The sequence below is a fragment of the Mauremys mutica genome, chromosome 1 (genome assembly GCF_020497125.1).
Source record: "Mauremys mutica isolate MM-2020 ecotype Southern chromosome 1, ASM2049712v1, whole genome shotgun sequence".
Lineage (NCBI taxonomy): Eukaryota > Metazoa > Chordata > Testudines > Geoemydidae > Mauremys > Mauremys mutica.
This window is the reverse complement of record NC_059072.1, coordinates 84790802-84812974: the sequence shown is the minus strand read 5'-3', so window position 1 is coordinate 84812974 and position 22173 is coordinate 84790802. Positions and strand designations below refer to the sequence as shown.

The following is a 22173-nucleotide window of genomic DNA, read 5'->3' as shown; positions in this document are numbered from 1 at the left end:
AAAAGAATCTAGATTCATGGATTTTAAGCCTGACAGTATTTGACATGCACAGAATAAATACCTTGTTTGTTGTGAAGTTATCAAAAGCATTACAAATTTTGCTCTCAATAAGCTCCTAAGAAAACACATCCAACAAGTTTGGTTCACCTTCTGTCTACTTCATTATATATTAATTTTTAAATTCAGAAGATTTGTATGCAAGCTGCGTCTCTTTTAAATATTCTTACCTGAACTACTGGCACTGAAGCAATCTTGTGATAGATGATTGGAGCAAGGAGACCATAACATTGAACAACAGATTGCAGGGCATAATTTGCGTCATTTAACCAATTACTGAGTTCAATCGCCACTACCATTCTCTCACATTCAGCTAGTCTAGCAACCTGTAAATGAACAAACATTTTTATTCAGATGTAAATTCTGTTATTTAAATTACTTATCTCAGAGGATGGAAGAAGAAAGATATTTTGTGTCTTAAGCAGCAGTATAATTGCTAGATGTCTGAATTTGGAATAAGCATTACAGTGATCCCTGCTAGAAGTATATAAGGGAAAGTAGCATTGTTCATGACTCCAAAGACAGACTGTGATTTTGAACTAATTGTATCCTTTGACTATAAGCCTACAAAGCTTGGGACTCAACCTCAGTTGCTTTTTTACTGAGCAAGGAAAGAGGCTATGGCACCAAAAAGCAAAAAAAACTTAGCAAAGCAGAAATTTCACATGCTAATCTCTCACATTTAATTGATGGGAAGGTATCAAGTCATTTCTTGACCTGACATTTTAGGTCCCAGTTCTGCAGTTCTTGCTTGTGTGTGCAGGTCCAGTGAAGTCATTGATATGCAGAGGTGAAAGTAAGCCGGTACGGTACGGCATACCGGGAAGAGCCAGTACACCACCGACCATACCGGCAGGGGGCAGCTTCCCCAGGCCAGCAATTTAAAGGGCCTGGGACTCCTGGCAGTGGCCAGAGCCCCGGGCCCTTTAAATCACCACCAGAGCCCTGCTGCCGGAGCAACAGCAGCTGGGAGCCCCTGGGGCTTCGTCGGGGATTTAAAGGGCCCGGGGCTCTGCTGCGGTAGCGACGGCTGGAGCCCCAGACCCTTTAAATTGCTGCCAGAGCCCCGGGGCTCTGTCAGTGATTTAAAGGGCCCAAAGTCCAACCCCTGCTGCCTGAGCTACCTCAGAGGAGCCACGGGCCCTTTAAATTGCCGCCCGAGCCCTGGAGCTTCCGGCCGCCTCCACAGCTACCACTACCATGGTGCTCCAGCGGTGATTTAAAGGGCCCATGGCTCCCAGCAGCTGCTACCACAGCCAGAGCCCTGGGCCCTTTAAATCTCAATTTAAAGGGCCTGGGATTTAAAGGCCCCGCTTCTTCCGGTTGAGGCCCCACCCCTTGCTCAGGACTCTGGCGTACCAGTAAGTCCTTTAAGTTACTTTCACCTCTGTTGATATGCCTCCCATGAGTAGGAGCTACAGGATTGGGTCCTTAGACAAAAGAAGTGCAATGGGACCTGGCACAGAAATGGAGTGAAAGTTGAGTTGATATATCTTTGCATTGCTATCTTCAAGAAATATGATATCACTCTTTTTGGGAGTAAGAGAGGCAAGAAAGAACTCAGGCTAGTATGCCAAAGGTATCCTATTACAAGTTTAATATTAAAGAAAAAATACAGGTCAAGTCACAAAAACATTTATAAAGAAAAAATTCTAGCGACATCAAAGTAGCACAAAATTAAAAATGATTTTTGCCTCTTTTTTAGGACTTGATCCAGACCCCACTGCAGTCAATGGAAGTCCTTCCATTGGCTTCAATGTGCTTTGCCCCTAAATGACAGAATAATTGATCTAGAAACAGCCCTTTTACCAAAGATACAAAAATATCAGCAAATGTTAACAGACCTTAAAAACACAGAAGATTGTACTTTGATGGATACCATGCTAATGAAGAATGAGATACACTACAGTTACAGTTAATACATTGTAAAATATACCCGGGGAATTTTGAGATGCAACTGGTCAAATCAAAAAGGTAAGCTCAAACCCAACATTAGTTTTAAGCCAAACATACTTGTCCATTGTACAGTATCTCTTTGGAACAAATGGAATCACAGAAGAGGGCTCCTTCCTTAACATTAATCTCATTAATAATAAAAATGCTCCTAAGAAAGAGGTGCAAGAGGATTGGAGAAGTCTGAGATACAGCATCAAGACATAATCTACGAAATAGAAAAAAGGCAAAATAATGTTAAAAGTACATAATTACGATATAGACATACCACGTACACCTCTACCCCGATATAATGCGACCTGATATAATACGAATCCAGATATAATGCAGTAAAGCAGCACTCTGGGGTGGGCGGGCTGCGCGCTCTGGCGGATCAAAGCAAGTTCAATATAACTCGGTTTCACCTATAACGCGGTAAGATTTTTTTGGCTCCCGAGGACAGCATTATATCGAGGTAGAGGTGTATAAACTGCATAATTTGTGAAAATACAAATTCTAATTATAACATCATAAATCAAAAGGATTAATACAGCTGATGATGATGCAAATGGAGATTAATTTCACTTAACGCTGACCAGGGATGTCAGCATTGGACTAGGAGAGAAAAGTCTCCTACTGTATTGTCATCTTTTGACAACTTGGATGTTATTTCAAGGATGTAACAGGCTATTTACTTTTTAATTGGTTTCTTATTCTACGGCTGTTTATTATTATTATTTTGTGTTGTGGTAGCGCCTAAAGCAGGAGTGGGCAAACTTTTTGGTCCGAAGGCCACATCTGGGTATGGAAATTGTATGGCAGGCCATGAATGCTCACAAAATTGGGGCTGAGAGCTCTGGTTGGGGGTGCGGGCTATGGGGTGGAGCCAGAAAAGAGGAGTTCAGGGTCAGGAGGCGGCTCTGGGCTGGGGAAGGGGGTTGGAGTGCAGGGGGAGAGGGCTCTGACTGGAGGTGCAGGCTCTGAGGTGGGGCTGGGGATGAGGAATTGGGTGTAGGAGGGTGCTCCATGCTGGAGTGCAGGAGTGGGGCAAGCCAGACCCCACTCACCAGCAGGAGTTTGAGGGCCAGATTAAATTGGCTGGTGGGCTGGATGTGGCCCGTGGGCCATAGTCTGCCCACCCCTTGCCTAAAGGCTCTATTCAGGGATTGGGGCCCACTGTGCTAGCCATTGTACATACATGCACAATGAAACCACTGTTCCTACACGAAAGAGTTAATTGAGTATTTTCCTTTTTCTTGTTGATGTTTTGGGGCAAAATTCTCAATACGGTATTTTTGTGTTTTTTCCAGAGGATTTCTTCTTTTTTAAATCCTTAGCCTGATAGCTTCTAACCGGCATTTTTATGCTGTAAAGAGTAAATTCTATGCTTTCCTTCACTGATTATGTCTCCTATAACAGTGGTTCTAAACCAGGGGTATGTGTACCCCTAGGGGTACACACGGGTCTTTCAGGGGGTACATCAACTCATCTGGATATTTGCTAAGTTTTACAACAGGCTACATAAAAAGCCCTAGCAGATTCAACACAAACTAAAATTTCATACAGACAATGACTTGTTTATGCTGCTCTATATCCTATACAGTACAATATTTATAGTCCACTTGATTCATTTTATAATTATATGGTAAAGATGAGAACATAAGCACTTTTTCAGTAACAGTGCGCTGTAACACGTCTGTATTTTTATGTCTGATTTTGTAAGCAAGCAGTTTTTAAGTGAGGTGAAACTTGGGGGTACACAAGACAAATCAGACTCCTGAAAGGGATACAGTAGTCTGGAAAGGTTTAGAACCACTGCCCTATAAGAAGGATGAAAATAAAGAAAAGAAGGGTCTGTAGACTTGTTCACATAGCTGACTTTACCTGATGTCAACGGGAATTAATGGTGCAAGGCTTGGGTGTTTTTCTTTCCTTTCAGCCCCTTCTGCAGTCTCCACTAGTCATTACTGCTTTTAATATAGTTGAATTAGCCAATCAGAGATCTAAGGCTAAACAAATTGAAACAGGCTGACTTTAAGATTTAAGGGATGGACCCTATAGTCATTTAAATCAATGAGTGAATTTCTATTAATTTAAATTGGAGCTGGAGCTGGAACTGAGGGAGAAGCAAATATCTAGAAAGCATTTGACCAGGTATTCAAAACCTACACTCTACAGCTGATTCATATAACTCAAAGTTGGATAAAGTTTCACCAAAGTTATTAGATTTGGAACAAAAAAACATTAAGTGTTTAGGAAAAAATAAGTAAGATTTAGAAAAAAGATAATGAAAAAACAGTGCAAAATGAGAGCACTATGGGCCTGTTCAGGTCCCAAAATCTGTAACAAGGATTTAAATTAAATAATGCTTTGTACTTCACAAAAATAAGCTTACGAAAGACTTTATAATATGTATTAATATGAGACTACTAGATACTCTGGAATCTTTGGAAAGGAAGGAGTCTTGCCATGTGTGACCCCCAATTATTTTTTCAAATAATATTTTGTATACCTTTCTAATTTCCCTAATTTATAGCATTGTCTCCTTTATAGGAAACAACTACAATAGTACAGTGACTCTCGTCTTGCTATGAAAGTGGGAATGTATTATGATTACAGTATGAAGAAGGAAGAGCAATATATGTTTTTAGAAAAAGGTATTTTTATTTTTCTTAATAACCTCTATGCTCTGAATTCTTGTCATTAGGCTTTTAATGTTCTGGGTTGTTTCTGGCAAAACTGAAACTTATGAATATTTTATTTCAATAGTGATGCCAAAGTTTTCCAGTTAACGCAATAATGTCAAAAAGAAGCTCAGTTAAAAGAAGATGAGGATGTATACTAGATGTTTTGGATAAATGTTCGTTCATCTATCAACAGTCAACATACATTTGATTGCATATTGATTTCTTTTTTGTATATTACTTTATACATCAAAATGCAACGTGTCTTTTCCGCTTATCTTTTCATTACAGGTTTGCTTGCTTTTGTGACCTATGGTGTTTTAATGGACTGTTGAGTTAAAACTTTTGTAATTATGAAAACCTTAAAATACTTATTTCCGTGTTTTCCTTTATCACAATTATATAGTTGGAATTTTATTTATTTTTAGGTAGCATAATTTTTAAAGGATTACTTCTAAAATATCTTAGTACATTAAAAATATATTAGCAGATTTTTTAATTAATCAAAAACAATTTGCAAATATCCACTCATTTTGAGTGCCCCATTTGACACCAGAGACTTGGCTTTCAGCATTTCTTGAGCCCCTGTTGCTCCCATTAATTTCAATTGGAATTGTAGGTGCTCATACCTAAGGCTACGATTTTGTCATGGAGGTCACAGAATTGGTGACTTCCAAAGACCTCCATGACTTCAGCCCTGGCGGGCCCCCAAGCTCCAAGCCTCCGTGGGCAGCAGGAATACTCCACAGCTCCCCAGCCACTGCGAGGAGCAGGGGGACCCCCGCAGCTTCCCACCGTAGTGGTGGGAGGGAGATCCCCGCAGCTCCTTGCTGCCAGGGAGAGGGCAGGGGGACCCTGCATCTCTAAGCCCCCACAGGTGCTGGATGCCCCAGAGCTCCCAGCCACTCCTGCAGCTGCCCAGCCCCTTCCCATTTTATCATGGATTTTTTAGTAAAAGTCATGGACAGGTCACAGGCAATAAAGCCCCCTGACTTTTACTAAAAATATCCATGACAAAATCTTAGCCTTATTCATACCTCTAGAAGTCTAGATCCAGGTTCCTCGTGCTTGGCATCAGAGAATGAGACAAACAAAATTAATGAACATTTCCTAAAAATTTAACCTGTCTTGACTGAGAAAACACCCTTACAAAGGAAAAACATGCAAATACTAGAGATACTATTTATGATGAAAACTCTGTGCTAATTTCATGATGCTATATATTTTTGTATGACAAAGTTAACAATCGTGATTTATTTTTAGAGCATCTTTCATGCTAGGAATATCAGCACAATTTCACAGCTTGTTACTCTACAAAATAAAATTGTACACATTTACAGCTGACTGCTATTTAAAAATCATTTTTGCCAATTACCTGTTCTGAGATATAGTCAAATTGTTGCTTGCAGAAATAACTGCTGGATCAGCAGATGGTGTTGAAGGAGGCAAGACAAAATAGTCCCACAGTGGTGAAAATGCTTTTTTGGCTAATGTATAGTTATCTGTCTGATAGGCAATCTATAAGAAAAGCATAGTTTTGAAATAACATGATTTTTATACTAAAAGTTGTTAGCAAGTATTATCGTTATGAACGTGTTCATTCAAATAAAGCTGTTGACTTTCCTTGTTGTTTACATAGCCATACCAAGTCAATTCTGACTACAGTAATAAGAAGGTTTTAACTCTTGTAATGCTGTCCCCTTCCTACATTTCATGGAAGTTTATAACATTTGTGAGAATACTATCAGAACCATATCTGAGTAAAATAAATATAACATCCATTTGATTCTGCTAGAATTTGTAGGACTTGAGTTTCAGCACTAGCATCAGAAAGGGTGGAATAAGGCCTTGGTCATTCCCCTGTGTGGAAATCATCCCAGGTGTTACTACAGTTTGCGTAGCTGTACTAACTCCTTTTGGGTTTCCTCTACGATTGCTACTACTGCATCAGCCACATTGCCACGGATGAGTGGATGCAAATGGAGCCACACAAACGGGCAGCCATTCATGTGCACAGCTCTTGCCTGCCTCTACAGATCTAGGGTAATCTTTCTCACAGCTTTCCAAAATCAACAGGGCTGGAAGGTTTCACCCTTTGTCCAATGTACAGCTCCCTCATATTCCTCCTTGTTGATGAGACAATTTATAAGAAGTATAACGAAGGTGCCTCACAGAGTTTTCCTGAAACCCTGAAACCCATTGCTGGTTTCTCCTTTGGAGGGGTTGGATTTGGCTCCTGGAAAGTTTAATCAAATCTTTAATCCCCAATCCTCAGAGAGTCCCATGAGGATGCAGGGCCGTCCCCGTCCCCGAACCTCCGCCCTGAGGCGCCTCCCCACCCCCACAGCAGCTCCCCCCTTCAGCCCTGTGGCGCTCGCCCTGCGGCAGCTCCCCATCCCCCACCCTCCGCCCTGAGGCCCCTCCGCCCCAGCTCACCCCTGCTCCGCGCAGAAGCATGAGCACCCCGAGCACGCCGTCGCTGCTTCACTTCTCCTGCCTCCCAGGCTTGCGGCGCCAATCAGCATGCTCGGGGAGGAGGCGGGGCAGGGGTGAGCTGGGGCGGGGAGTTCCCCTGCGTGCCGCCCCTCCCCTTACTTGCTGCAGGCGGCCCTCCCTGCACTCCCCTGCCCCAGCTCCCTCTGCCTAAATGCCGAAGAAAAATGCCGCCCCCCAAATCCTAGTGCCCTAGGCAATCGCCTAGGTCGCCTAAATGGTTGCACCAGCTCTATGAGGATGATCTCCTGCTAAAAGCCTGAACCCCAAAAAGCAAAAGGAAAGAGGAGGATGCTAAGAAAAAAAACACAAGAGACTAAAAAGAGATTAAACAGGAAGTGACCGACATAGAAAAACGAAAGAAAAGGACAAGAGACCTAGTCCAAAAACATCTTCCTCCTTAAGATGGTCCCACATCATTTTTTAAGTCAGAATTAGTAAGAGTGCTAAAGTCTGTCATTTGTTGTTTTAAAGTTGTGATTTGTCCTAATTATGTTTGTAGGCAAGTCCTGAAATTTTGTCTTGGAACCTGTCTAAAATAATGTTTGGAACCACCATTCACAGGGACAGAAACAAATCTCGAACCAAATTAAAAACATTAATCTATTCATTAAAAATCCAATCTACCTGAGTCAGGTATGCTCGAGCAGTAGTAGCAGAAAGTGGTGGATAAGCAAGGATTGGTTTAGTTGTTTCCCCAATGGCATCACCAATAAGCTTTCCATCCGAGGAATATGCTGCAACTGCAAATATGTACTTTTCATTGGGATCTAAGCCTTTTATTTCCAAAAGGCTTTTTCCATCAGCTGGTATCTGTTAACAAAAATATTTCTAATTATGTGCATTGCATATAACAAAAAAGTAAACAAAATACAGTAAACCTTTATTGTAAGACCTTTTGTTTCTTTATTAATCACTTCTTTCATATAATCAAGGTTACAACCCATCAAATTCACTGATCAAGGAATGTACTTAGCCTATAAAATATGTGAAATTTCCAAGGCAAGTGTCGGAATGTTATGATCAGATTATGATAGTGTACTTGGAGAGATTGGTAAAGCAGATAATCTACAAGCTTCCTTTCTTGAAAGCAGAAAGAAAAAAGTCTTAGGCCCTTCTGGAGAGTGGCTGAGTACACAGAGAAGAGCTAAGTATACAGCCTAAAAGAGTTCAAGTTCTCTCTCCCAAAGAGTATAGAGACCTTCATGTTTGAATGTGACAGCTACAGAGGAATGACACCTTCAAATCTCCAAGAGTGGGGTGAAAATAAATCTAAGGTAATATCCTTTAAAAATGGAAATATAGCTCCATCTCTATTTTTACTTAATAAAAGTTTCTCAAATCTGTTTTAAATTTCTCTTTTTCTATTTCTATATTCTTGTAAGCGGCTAGTGGCAGAAACTGTAAACAAATGTTACACTTTCATCTGTTTTATTCTTTACTTTGTAGAGACTTCCTTTAAGAAAACAACTATAGTAAAAAGGGACTCTAATGTAACCATCTCGGAAGCATTCTACTAATTATTCCAAAAGAGTTGAAGGTAGAGTGTCTTAAGACCTGCAGAACTTAAAACACTTGAAATAAAGATCAAAAGTATACCAAAGATTTGGCCAACTAGCTGATTAGATATAGATGAGGAAGGGGGAAGGTGATAGATACATACTCCAGTGAAAGCTCTACAGCGAGTCATTCAGTGAGGGAGAATGACTTGCACAGGTTTTATCTTGGTCTTACCTCTTCTCCTGCATTTGGAAGATGATGATTATTTAATCTTACTTTTAAATTGCTTCCTGCTGCTACGCAGCCCAAAATACTGTACCATGAAACCTTTTGAGAAAAAGACAACTTAAATATTTGATATCTACTATCATCTCAAATTTATTAAAATTTACTGTGAGAAGCAATATTGTCTAATGAAGAATGTATGACATTTTCTGAATAAGAATAAGGGCTTTAAAGTGAATGTAGTTATTATGAAAGTTGTTAGATTAATGGAACTAGAAAATGATTCCACAGTTTAGTCAGAAAGCAGGTACAAAAAGACACAGTGACTAAGGCTATGTCTACTCTACAAGCAAGTGGTGTGATTCCCCTGCTGATACACACATACTCGCACTAGCTAAATGAGAGCTAGCGCAAGCACTAGTAGTGTAGCTGCAACAGCATGGGCAGTGACAGCAGAGGCTTGACTTAGCTGTGCCACATACAAACCCACCTGACACCGATGGGTATGTACTTGGCATGGTTAAGCTGTGTCTCTGCTGCTACTCCAATGCTACTGTGGCTGTACTGTTATTTATATTCGTGCTAGCTTGATAAGAGCTAACAGGAGTATGTGTATGCAAGCAGGGGAATCAGACTCCTTAGCTCAAAGTATAGACATAGCAAAATACGTACGCTGCTGCTCTACTGTATCTCCAATGAGGCTCAAACATGACCCAAGGGGACCATCTCTATAGGTCAAAGAGTTAGCTTTTCATGCCCACTCATTCAGTCCTTTGATTAAACTGCCAATAAAGGTGCCATTTGTGATGTTGGTTTTAATATGTGGACACCTGGGCCCCGACCCAGCAAAGTACTTAGACAAGTGAGCATGTGAGGACTGGACCTTATCCAAAGCCCACTGAAGTCTATATAAAAACTCACATTGACTTTAACAGAGGTTGAAATGGGCCCATTAACTTCAATACAGTTATTTACATCCTTAAAATTAAGCTTGTGGTTAAGTGCTCTACTGGATAAAGACATTGTCCACTAAGAAATGGATCACCTCAGTTTACATACAGTAGGCCTATGAATAGACCACAGATAAGACCGAATTCAAATCCATAATCTAAACATCATGTAATTATATTGGCATGACTCAGACTTATTTTGTTTCTCTACATTTTGAGACACTATGTTATTTTGTAAAAACAAATAATAGAACTTAAGAAAGAACATGACTCAATATATCAGTACTAAATAGTCAAACTCACAATAATTTAGGGCAAGATTCTGATACCCTTACTCCTGCTGAATAGTTCATGCATGGTCACACTGAAATCAATTATTCCACTTGTAAAGTAAGATGCTACTTGACATGAGTATCAGAACCTGTCTCTTAATATTACAGCTTTATTCAACTGGTGACAGTTTCCTTTAAAGTTTCACACAAGAATGTACCTTTTGTTTTAGGTTATGTTGCACCTTTCTTTACAAAATCCAACAAAATGAGTGGCTACATCTTCATTGTAAATATGCACAATCTTGAACACACCAAACTAAAATTCTCAATAGATATAATTTTACCTGTTCTTATAATTTGTATTTTTGACTTAACAATTCACTAATTATCATTAAACAATCGGTTCATTTTCAAACAAACAAATATATAGTGAAATATGGCAGGGTTTTTTTCATGGAATGAAACCATTTTTTAATTAATAAGGGAATATATTTGGAGTTGTTTTGACTTTCACTGCAAGAAATTTATGCACCTTTATTTAAATGTAATTTAGGAGAGTATGTAATTTTAATTAAGAAAGATTTTTTTTAAAATCTCTCTGATGTCAATTTAACATATACATGTACTTTCAGGGAGAAAAAAGGGCTCCTGGAAAAGATCTGTTCTTGAACAAAGGATAAAAAAAAATAAACATATTGCACCATCTAGTGGTGAACACCCTATAAGATCTGTTAAAAATTTACTATGCCATATATTAAACAAAGTGGAATAAATACCCATACCAACTACAAAATGTTAAATATTGGACACTTTAACTAGATTTAAAACTTTTAAAAAATATTATTTAGGGCATAAATGGAAAGATATTGTCCCATAGTGAATTCAAGGTTTCAATTCAGTCAATTATACAGTCTGAAAACACTATTTCCAGAATTTTGTTTATAACTCTGAACAGAAATTGAGTCTTCACCATTTCTATATACAACATGAACATGTTTGAAAAGATTTACTATTAAAATTCATCTCTTGAGAAAACTACAGATAGTGGCTATTTTGTACACCAAATTGAAGTGTGCATAGTGTCTGTTTAGCAGAAGGATTAGTCTTTGACAGGTAGCATAAACGGATGATATATAGCAGTAACAGAAGAGAACAGACCACAGGAAAAGAAATGTTGCAGGTAAATGTGAAGGTCACAACAGTGAGTCACCAGTGACTCACAAGGATGAGAATTTAGAATGTATTCAGTTAAAACAACATAATCTACCTAAGAACGATAAAGAGCACTGCGATAAATATGGTATTGCTGAAGCAACTTTCTTCACTGCCACTTATAGTTTCACATCTTTCTTATGGAGTCATTATGAAGAGTATTACCTGAACATCTGAGGTGAATGGGGCTGGTTTAAATGTCATGGAGCAATGTGATCTGGAAAGCAATAGAGGAGGAGGGGGGATTCTGTTTTTCTTGCTAGTCATAGCTTGTTTCAGATTGGAGCACAATGCATTTTGTTCGGCTTCAACCTTCTGAATTAAAGCTAATGTTTCCTATGATGAAAAATATGAATAGAAGAGAAAATCAAGGTGAAAAACCAAACAGAAAAGAAAAATCAAAACACATTTTATATTTGCAAAATATCTCCAAAATGAATATTATAGTATGATAAAGTGCTCCACAATGCTGAGGCCCCGCATAGTGCCCCATGCATTCGTTATAACCTGGGTTTAGGATTAGAGAGCTGTAAGTGGTGAATGGGACATTGTGTAAACCCTCTGTGCTAAACTGAATTTCACAATATACAACAACAGGAATGCAGGGCTCTTTGATGGATCACCCAAACTCAGGTGTTATAACAGTAGAGAAAGATGTGAGTAATTACTATTGGTGCTGATTAAAATTAATGCTGGTAGGCAACTCTTGTTAGCTCCGGTCAAGACATAAAAGGGATCAAAGTCCTGCTCTCTGAGAGAAGTGGAGAGCTAACTCGGAGAAGCTTCTGGAGGGAAACTTTAGGAACAGCCATGGTTGGAAAGGAAGCTTAGGTTGTTGCCCCCTGTTCCTCACTTTATCTCCCTGAGTGGGATACTGATAGGACTGGCAGTGAAATAGCTCAGAAAAAAGATGAGAGAGTGGAAGAGAACATGCATGAGAATGCAGGACTGAGCCCCTCCTCCTCTTCCATGGGTCCTCTGCTTCCCATTGGCCAGGAAGTGGGGAGGGAGGGTGGTTGAGAGCTGACTGCCCTGCTTTCCCTTTTTCTCCATTAATTTAAACCTCTTCTTGGGTTTTGGGGGCCTTTTGTCCACTTTCGCTGCTTCACCCTCCCTCCCTGTAGATGTAATACAGAAGCTGTGTTTTAAGGATGTTGCAGGTCTAACCTAGCGCCTGTTTGGGGATTAGGAAGGATTTTTTCCCATTGGGCCAAAGTGGCAGATGTGCTGTGGGATTTTTCATCTTCCTTACAGCAACATGGAGGCACAGTTAGGATAAAAGGAGTAGGTCTTGGAAATTCAATAGTAGGGTTGTGTTTTTTTAAATGGTTACTCACCTTCTCGTAACTGTTGTTCTTCGAGATGTGTTGCTCATATCCATTCCAGTTAGGTGTGCGTGCATCGTGTACAAAGTCATCGGAAATTTTTTCCCCTAGCAGCACCCGTCGGGTCAGCTGTGAAGCCCCATGGAGTCACGCCTTCATGGCGCTCAAATATGACCCTGCCAACCCTGCATCTCCTCAGTTCCTTCTTGCCAGCTACTCCAACAGAGGGGAAGGTGGGTGGGTTTGGAATGGATATGAGCAACACAGCTCGAAAAAAGACGGTTACTCACCGTAGTAACTGTTGTTCTTCGAGATGTGTTGCTCCTATCCATTCCATTTAGGTGTGCGCGCCGCGCGTGCACGGCTCTCCGGAACATTTTTACCCTAGCAACTCCGGCGGGCCGGCTGGGCGCCCCCTGGAGTGGCGCCGCTATGGCGCTGGATATATACCCCAGCCGGCCCGTCCGCTCCTCAGTTCCTTCTTGCCGGCTACTCCGACAGTGGGGAAGGAGGGCGGGTCTGGAATGGATAGGAGCAACACATCTCGAAGAACAACAGTTACTACGGTGAGTAACCATCTTTTCTTCTTCGAGTGATTGCTCCTATGCATTCCATTTAGGTGATTCCCAAGCCTTACCTAGGCGGTGGGGTCGGAGTGAGACGTGGCCGAGTGTAGGACTGCTGAGCCGAAGGCTGCATCGTCTCGAGACTGCTGCACCAACGCGTAGTGGGAAGCGAAGGTGTGTACAGAAGACCAGGTGGCCGCTCTACAGATGTCCTGGATGGGGACATGGGCCAGGAAGGCGGCCAACGAGGCATGTGCCCTCGTCGAGTGTGCGGTGAGTCGGCATGGGGGGACGCGAGCAAGCTCGTAGCACGTTCGTATACATGACGTCACCCAGGATGAAATCCGCTGCGAGGAGACTGGCTCGCCTTTCATGCGATCGGCAATCGCCACAAATAGCTGGGTCGAATGCCGGAAGGGCTTCGTCCGGTCGATGTAAAAAGCGAGGGCCCTGCGGACGTCCAGAGTGTGGAGCTGCTGCTCACGAGGTGAGGCGTGCGGCTTCGGGAAGAAGACCGGGAGGAAGATCTCTTGGTTGAGGTGGAAGGCCGACACCACCTTGGGGAGGAAGGCCGGGTGCGGTCGAAGCTGCACCTTGTCCCCATGGAAGACGGTATACGGGGGACCGGCCGTCAGGGTGCGGAGTTCCGAGACTCGTCTGGCGGATGTGATCGCCACGAGGAAGGCCGTCTTCCAGGTGAGATGAAGCAGAGAGCACGTGGCCAGGGGCTCGAAGGGTGGTCTCATCATCTGAGCCAGAACCAGGTTCAAATCCCAAGTTGGAGTAGGATGACGTACCGGCGGGTACAGACGGTCTAGACCTTTAAGGAAGCGGGCAACCATCGGGTTAGAGAAGACGGACCGGCCGCCTATGGCGGGCCGAAAGGCCGCCAGAGCCGCCAGGTGCACCTTCAGGGAAGAGATCGCGAGACCTTGACCTTTCAGGTACCAAAGGTAGTCGAGGATGGTCGGGATGGGGACCAAGAATGGATTAAGACCTCGTTGGTCACACCAAATCGCGAAGCGTTTCCACTTCGCGAGGTAGGTAGACCGCGTCGAAGGCTTCCTACTTTCGAGCAGTACTTGTTGCACCGGCAACGAACAACCCCTTTCTGCGTTGGTCAACCACTCAGGAACCAAGCTGTAAGATGCAGCGACTGCAGGTTCGGGTGACAAAGCCTGCCGAGGTCCTGAGTGATGAGGTCCGGCCATAAGGGAAGGGGAATGGGATCCCGAACTGACAACTCGAGCAGCAGGGTGTACCAGTGCTGCCTCGGCCAGGCCGGAGCGACGAGTATTACGCGGGCCCTGTCCCTCCGAAGCTTGAGTAACACCCGGTGTACGAGCGGAAATGGGGGGAACGCGTAGAGGAGGGGATCCGTCCATGGCAGGAGGAACGCATCTGAGAGGGAGCCCGGAGCTTGACCCTGGTACGAGCAGAACCTGTGGCACTTCCTGTTGGCCCTGGAGGCAAACAGGTCTATCTGGGGAAACCCCCACCTCTGGAAGATTGTGTAAGCCACATCTGGGCGAAGGGACCACTCGTGGGAGGCGAAGGACCTGCTGAGATGGTCGGCCAACGTGTTCTGCACCCCCGGCAGAAAAAACGCTTCTAGGCGAATCGAGTGGGTCACGCAAAGATCCCATAGGAGCATCGCTTCCTTGCAAAGCGGGGAGGATCGGGCTCCGCCCTGCTTGTTCACATAGAACATGGCTGTGGTGTTGTCTGTGTACACCGCTACACAGCGGTCCTGTAGGTGGGCCCGAAAGGCGAGGCACGCCAAGCGGATCGCTCTCAGCTCCCGGACGTTGATGTGGAGGGAGAGCTCCCGAGCTGACCAGAGACCCTGGGTATGCAGGTCTCCTATGTGAGCACCCCATCCCAGCGCCGAGGCGTCTGTGGTCAGGGTGACAGACGGGCGAGGAGGGCGGAACGGGACCCCTGCGCAGACAATCCCCGGATCCAGCCACCAGGTGAGCGTCTGGAGAGTGGGCTTTGTAACTGTCACCACCATGTCTATGGGGTCGCGATGGGGGCGGTACACCGATGCCATTTGGAACGGGCGAAGTCGCAGCCTTGCGTGCGCGGTCACAAACGTGCACGCTGCCATGTGACCCAGTAGGCGCAGGCAGGATCGCACCGTCGTTGTAGGGAAGGCCTGCAGTGCCCGTATGAGCGAGACCATCGTCTCGTGCCGAGGACGAGGGAGGGAGGCTCTGGCTAAATTGGAGTCGAGGACCGCTCCTATGAACTCCACCCTTTGTGCTGGAATTAAGCTGGACTTCTCGGCATTGATGAGCAGGCCTAGTGAAGGGAAGAGATACAGTATTTTGGTCACCTGAGCTGCCACCAGTTCTTGGGACCGACCGCGAATCAGCCAGTCGTCGAGATACGGGTACACATGTATCCGACGACGGCGGAGGGCTGCGGCCACGACCGCCATACACTTGGTGAACACTCTCGGTGCGGTGGAGAGGCCGAAGGGTAGTACCGCAAACTGGTAGTGAGCTTCGTTGACCACGAAGCGCAGGTAGCGTCTGTGGGGGGCGTAAATCGCCACATGAAAGTATGCATCCTTCATGTCGAGGGCGGCAAACCAGTCTCCCGGATCCAAGGAAGGAATAATGGTCCCCAAGGTCACCATACGAAACCTGAGCTTGCACAGGTGTCTGTTGAGCTCCCGGAGGTCTAAGATGGGACGAAGGCCTCCTTTGGTCTTGGGGATGAGAAAGTATCTGGAATAGAATCCCCTGCTCCGCCTGCTGCGAGGCACCTCCTCTATGGCACCCACGCTCAACAGAGACTGGACCTCTTGTAAGAGGACTTGCTCGTGAGAGGGGTCCCTGAAGAGGGACGGGGAAGGTGGGTGGGAGGGAGGGGACGAAACAAACTGCAGGCGGTAGCCGTGCTGGACCGTGTTGAGGACCCAGCTGTCCGATGTTATAGAGCACCACGCCTGGAGGAAGCGGGAAAGGCGATTTGAAAATAATAGGGATGGATCCTGGGGGGAGAGTGGCGGGCCGTCCTCGGGCGTCCCATCAAAAGGCCGGTTTTGGGGCTTGAGGGGCTTTGGAGGGGCCTTGGTTCTGGTTACGCCTACCCCCCGACGGCCTGCGGCGGTAGGGGGCTGTCCGGCGATTGTTAAATGGCCTAGACCTGGCTTAGGTGAAGGGTCGGTAGGGCTGCTGCCCGAACGGCCGTCTCTGGGTGGCCGGCGTGTGCATGCCCAAAGTTCGAATAGCAATCCTCCCATCCTTCAGGGTCTGAATTCTCGAGTCCGTCTTCTCTGAGAAGAGACCCTGTGTATCAAAGGGGAGGTCCTGGAGGGTGTATTGTACCTCCGGCGGCAAGGTGGAGGATTGCAGCCACGCAATGCGCCGCATGGTTATCCTGGAAGCCATAGTTCTGGCTCCTGAGTCAGCGGAGTCCAAGGCTGCTCGAATTAAGGTCCGGGAGGCCGTCCTGCCCTCGTCCAGGAGCGCCGAGAATTCCCTGCGGGAGTCTTGCGGGGTCAGCTCTGAAAATTTACCGAGGCACCCCAAGATGTTAAAAGTGTACCGGGAAAGGAGCGCCATTTGATTCGCTATGCGGAGCTGAAGGCCACCCGCTGAATAAATCTTTCGCCCCAACAGGTCCATGCGCCGCGACTCCTTAGATTTTGGCGCAGCGGCCGGCTGTCCGTGCCTCTCCCGGTCGTTCACCGATTGGACCACCAGAGAGTCCGGGGTTGGGTGCACGTACAAGTACTCGTACCCTTTGGGCGGGACGGAATATTTCCTCTCCACCCCTCGCGCCGTGGGGGGGACTGAGGAAGGCGACTGCCAGATTGTAGCATTATTCCGCTGTATCGTGCGGATAAAGGGCAGTGCCACTCTCACGGGGGCCTCCGCTCCCACGACATCAGTTACTGGGTCATCTTTGAGCTTTGACCTCCTCAATGGGCAGGTTAATAGCCTTTGCCACACGGTGGAGAAGGTCCTGGTGTGCCTTTAGGTCAATAGGCGGGGGTTCGGATGGTGTTGCCCCCGCCACCGCCTCATCGGGTGAGGAGGACGAGGAGTGGCCTGGCAGCACCTCGTCAGATGTCTGCTCTGCCCTTGGGCGATCAGCCGCCACGGCCTCCTGCCCCACCGCCAGGCCTTGAGGCGAGTTGGTCTTTCCCGTTGGAGACGGGGGGGGGCCTGCTGACTGTGGCCTCCGGCACCGAACGCTCCGTACCCGCCTGCCTCGGCGGAAGGGGGGGCCCTCATTCATGTTGGGCCCAGGGAACCCAATATCCCCAGTGTTGGGGTCCATGGTCCCGACCTTGCGACTCTGCCCTGAAGTCCACTGCACTGCCCTCAGGGGAAGCGATGGAGGGCTCACGAGAGGGCCAGGGAGGAGCTGAGGCGATCCCCGGGTGTGCGACCGATGCCGGCGTCAAGTGTCTAGCCGGTGTCGAAGGTCGGTGTCGGTCATCGCGTGACCTAATCGGGGAGCGGGACCTGCGTGTGGCGTGGTGCCGGGAGCTCGACCGACGGCACCGGGAGCTCGACCGGCGGCGTCGGGAGCTCGACCGGCGGTGCCGGGAGGTCGACCGGCGGTGCCGGGAGGTCGATCGACGGTGCCTGGAGCTCGACCTCGACCGCGAGCGGCGGCGTCGGGAGTGGCTCCGGGAGTCTCGGTGCCGAAAGCAGTCTTTGGAACTGGACCTCTTGCGGTGCCGGTGACTGGGTGACCGGGAGCGGGACCGTTGCCGGGAGTACGACCGGTATCGCGATTGAGAGCGGTGCCGGGACTGCGACCGGTGCTGAGACGGGGAACAGCGTCGCGAGGTCGATCATCTTCCGGATCAGGATCGGCGCGGCAGTGACCGTGTCCGAGAGTGGGACCGGGATCGAGACCGAATCCTGGAACGCCGACCGTCTCGCTCGTCAGGGGAAGGAGGCCGCATCATCAGCGGTTTGCCCACTGACTTAAGGGCCCGCACCAGCGGTGCCGGGGGCCGGAGGCTTTGAGCTTCCGCGAGCTCGATTAGCTCCCTCGCCGTCGCAAACGCCTCAGGCGTGGACGGGATCCGCAGCTCATCCTCGGTGGGTACCGGGGAGCTGGGTGGTGCCGGACTCGACGGCCCTTGCGGCGCCGGAGTCGACGGCACCGTGCACTGTCCGTGCACTGCCTCAGCCTGAACCGTTTTTGTCGGAGGCGGCTGGGCTAACAGTCTCTGCGGACGCTTTGCAGAGGCCGTCTTCGGTGCCTTATGCTTCCTTCCTGGGGAGAGGGAGCGGTGCCAGGACGTCGGTGCCGGGTGTCAAGGGGCTTCGGCACCGGAGCGGCTCGGTGCTGCCGGTGCGCTGCTCGCCGAGGAAGGCTTCGGCGCCGGTGGAGTTGGCGCCGGAGGCTGGAGCGAAGCCTCCATTAGCAGTTGCTTGAGGCGAGAGTCCCGCTCCTTCCTTGTTCGGGGCTTGAAGGCCACGCAGATCGGGCACTTGTCAGTCCTGTGTGACTCCCCGAGGCAGCGAAGGCAGGAGTCGTGTGGATCACTCACCGGCATGTGCCGCTGGCAAGCCGCGCAGGGCTTGAATCCCGGTGCCCCGGGCATAAGCCCGCACCGGGAGTGGAAGAAGAGGGCTAACCCCTCTAATTCCCTACTTACACTAATAACTACTAAACTTGACTAACTATACAACTACACTAACTAAGTAATGAACTATATACAAAAGAAGAGATGGAGAAACGCTAGGGCTGTGGAGGTAAGGGAGCACTCCACTGTTCCAACTGGCCGTCACGGGCGGTAAGAAGGAACTGAGGAGCGGACGGGCCGGCTGGGGTATATATCCAGCGTCATAGCGGCGCCACTCCAGGGGGCGCCCAGCCGGCCCGCCGGAGTTGCTAGGGTAAAAATGTTCCGGAGAGCCGTGCATGCGCGGCGCGCACACCTAAATTGAATGCATAGGAGCAATCACTCGAAGAAGAAACAACAGCTACGAGAAGGTGAGTAACCATATTTTCTTCTTCGCGTGCTTGCTCATATTGATTCCAGATAGGTGAATACCAAGTCCTGCCTTGGAGGTGGGGCTGGAGTTATGGAATGACAGACTGGAGCACTGCTCTGCTGAAGGCTGCACCATCTTTAGCATGCTGGGTTATAGTGTAATGAGCAGCAAATGTGTGCATCGAGGACCACATTGCTGCTGGATTAATTTTTTGTGGGCCTGGCACCAAACACATTTGTGGGCCCCCCTGGGGAATGAAGGGACCAGGGGAAAGAGCACAGCGGGCAGGGTGGATTTGATTTAAATCATGAAGAATTCCTAGTCAGGAAGACTCGATTTAATCATGGTTTTCTACATAAAAGTGCATTCTTGTTGGTTGTTATAACCTTAATATATATTCTTCACAACTCACAGATAGATGTAGGTTTCATTTTTAGAAGGTACACACTATACATTTTTAAACAGTGATTTATTTTGAAAACTTTTCAGGTGAGTTTTACAGCTATATCAGAAAATGAATTATTTTTGGTTATTTCATTTACCAAAGGTAATTGAGCAGATATTTAGGATGTCATTGGGAGGTGAACTATCTCCAATTCAACAGGTTAATCATTAATATTTGAAGGATTTTCTTGCCATGCTGTATTAGGAGGAGAACATCACCAGACAGACATTTAAATTGTTTTATTTAACTAAAACAACAATGTTACGTATTCTGGATTTTTTTTCTTCAATAGCAAACATAATATTTTAACAAAAAAACATATGTCCCTCGCTTCTCACATTTATCTCCAGACTTCTTCTCCTTGTCCAGATCTATTCCACCCCCAACAATCTTCTATTCATTGAACTTTTTGAAACTTTGCACTTCTAGAGAGGTAAAGGATTGACTCTGTGTACACAAATTTGCAGAGGGACAATAGAGTTGAGGTCTGTTATTTCTCACCTCTAAACATTATTTATTTATTTAAAAACATTTTTGCTTTTAACAAGCATGTTACTTCTGGAGACACAAATCCACAGTTTGAGAACTGCAAAACTAAGCATCTCTGATGGTATCTTCTAGACTGAGCACTGAGTCCCATTGGGTAAATAGAAAGATTAACCTAAATAATCTATAGAGAAGCCTGTGGAACCCCATAAGATTGGGTCCCTAATCCATGAACTATTGGAACTCATTTACAAAACTTTTCTTAAACATTACATGAATATATTGTCTTATACTATAGAATCAGATTTTTTAATCCCTATTCCATGATGAGATATAATGTATCTTAATTAAAACTATCTTTAGATAGCTTTTTTCCTCAAAAAGCATTTTAACAAAAAAATCGGATTTAAATAGAAAAACGATTTTTTGATTTTTTTTAAATCATTGATTTTTATCCACCCTGACAGTGGGGCATGGTGGGGTGGGGGGGAAGGATTGGTCCCCCAGCTGGAGCGAGGCAGGGGCCAGGGGCAAGATGAGCACAGTGGGGCATGGGGGGAGGATTAGTCCCTGCTGACTGGAACAAGGCAGGGGCCGGGGGCAAAAGCACAGCTGGGAGGGAGCTAGGGTTGGTCCCTGGAGCAAGGGAGGGGCTGGGGTAAACTGCAAGCGCAGCAGGGCTGGGGAGGGGGTAAACAGGATCCCCCCCACCCCTGCCCACATAGAGCACATACCTACCTTTTCCCTGGTTCTAGCCCATTTTCTTCGTCTCTCTCTGCACTGAGCTGCCCCTCCTCCATTGTGACAAGTGGGAATGTTCTTAATGTTTTCTCTGAATACTGTGTGGGTGCCTCAGTTTCCCCTATGCATTTCTTAAGTATCTAGGAGTGGGATAAGGGTGTGTGATTGTTGCAGTGCCCTGGGCAGGTGTGATGCTGTCTGCACAGAGAATGGCTGACAGGGGTGCAGGGTCTGGCCAAGAGTTAGGGTGAGGGAGCCTCAGGGTTGGGGCAGGAGGTTGGGGTGTGGAGCGCTTACCTGGGGTAGCTCCTGTTTGGTGCAAGAGTTGCAGGTGGGAATGTGGGTGTGTGTTCAGGAGCTCCTGTTTGGTGCTCATGGTGGGGGTTGGGATGGGGGGGATGCAGGAGTCAGGGCTGGGGTCGTGTGTGTGTGTGTGTATGTGAGGGGGGTGCAGGAGTCAGGGCAGAGGGCTGGGGGTGCTCCTAGCCCCCTGCCCTGAGCGGGTCATGGCAGCGACCTGGGGGGTATGCCCCAATTCCACCTTCCCCAAGGCCCTGCCCCCGCCTCTTCTCTGCCTCCTCCCTGAGAGGCAAGCATGCTGTGGCCCCACTCTTCCCCCTCCCTTGCACCGGCAAATAGCTGTTCGGTGGCGGGAGAAGTGCTGGGAGGGGGAGGGGCAAGAACGTGGTATGCTCCGGGGAAGAGGCGGGGGAGTGGGGACCTGGCTGCTGGCCAAGCCTGCCCTGCAGCAGGAGCTGGCAGGACCAAGCTTCTGCCTGCTGTCCCCGCAGGAGAGAGCGGGGGGCGGAGAAGAGTGGGCTGGACCGGGGCCCCTTTGGAGTGTGGGCCCAGCACCATGGCGCCAGTGGCACTGTGGTAAACCCCATACTGGCAGGAGGAAGATGAGAGAGAGAGAGGGATCAGTCTCCCTTCCACCACCCCCAATCTCAGCACATGGCCCCATATAACAGGGTGGCTTTTCCCATGAGCCAGAGAGCCTGAGGCTAAAACAACCCTAATTACAGGATGAGCCCAACCTGAGAGCGATCTAGTGTTTCCCCTATAAAGAGCAGCTGAAAGCTACAGTGAAGAGGCAAAGTTCAGGAAGCTGAAAGGAGTGAGAAAGGCTCCTGCAGGGAAGACCCTGATACCAGAAAAGTGGAGTAGTAAGAACCAGAAGGATGAACTCCAGCCAAATAAAGCCTGTGACTGTGGTAGGACCCAGCTCTGGGAAGGAGGGTTGGGAATCCCTACTTAAGAGAAGACAGACTTTGAATGGGGTTGGGGCCTGGATGACCAATGTGTACCCA

At 47.0% G+C, this 22173-nt stretch overlaps 1 protein-coding gene and 1 long non-coding RNA gene across 3 annotated transcripts in view; one reads left to right on the top strand and one right to left on the bottom strand.

Annotated features, from left to right (window-relative positions):
- Window positions 1-22173, bottom strand: part of CFAP54 (cilia and flagella associated protein 54) — a 220844-nt gene that overhangs the window by 131759 nt on the left and 66912 nt on the right. For both annotated transcript variants that reach the window (XM_045000813.1, XM_045000816.1), the window contains exons 21-26: window positions 11491-11661; window positions 8901-8993; window positions 7794-7979; window positions 6049-6191; window positions 2071-2218; window positions 228-383 (exon numbers count right to left, since the gene is read on the bottom strand). In XM_045000813.1, coding sequence (XP_044856748.1) covers window positions 228-383; window positions 2071-2218; window positions 6049-6191; window positions 7794-7979; window positions 8901-8993; window positions 11491-11661 — 897 coding nt within the window. The remainder of the gene's footprint in view (window positions 1-227; window positions 384-2070; window positions 2219-6048; window positions 6192-7793; window positions 7980-8900; window positions 8994-11490; window positions 11662-22173) is intronic.
- On the top strand, window positions 1768-4969 carry LOC123357954. The gene is made up of 3 exons (XR_006575625.1): window positions 1768-2031; window positions 4543-4646; window positions 4759-4969. It is a non-coding gene; the product is annotated as an uncharacterized LOC123357954 (long non-coding RNA).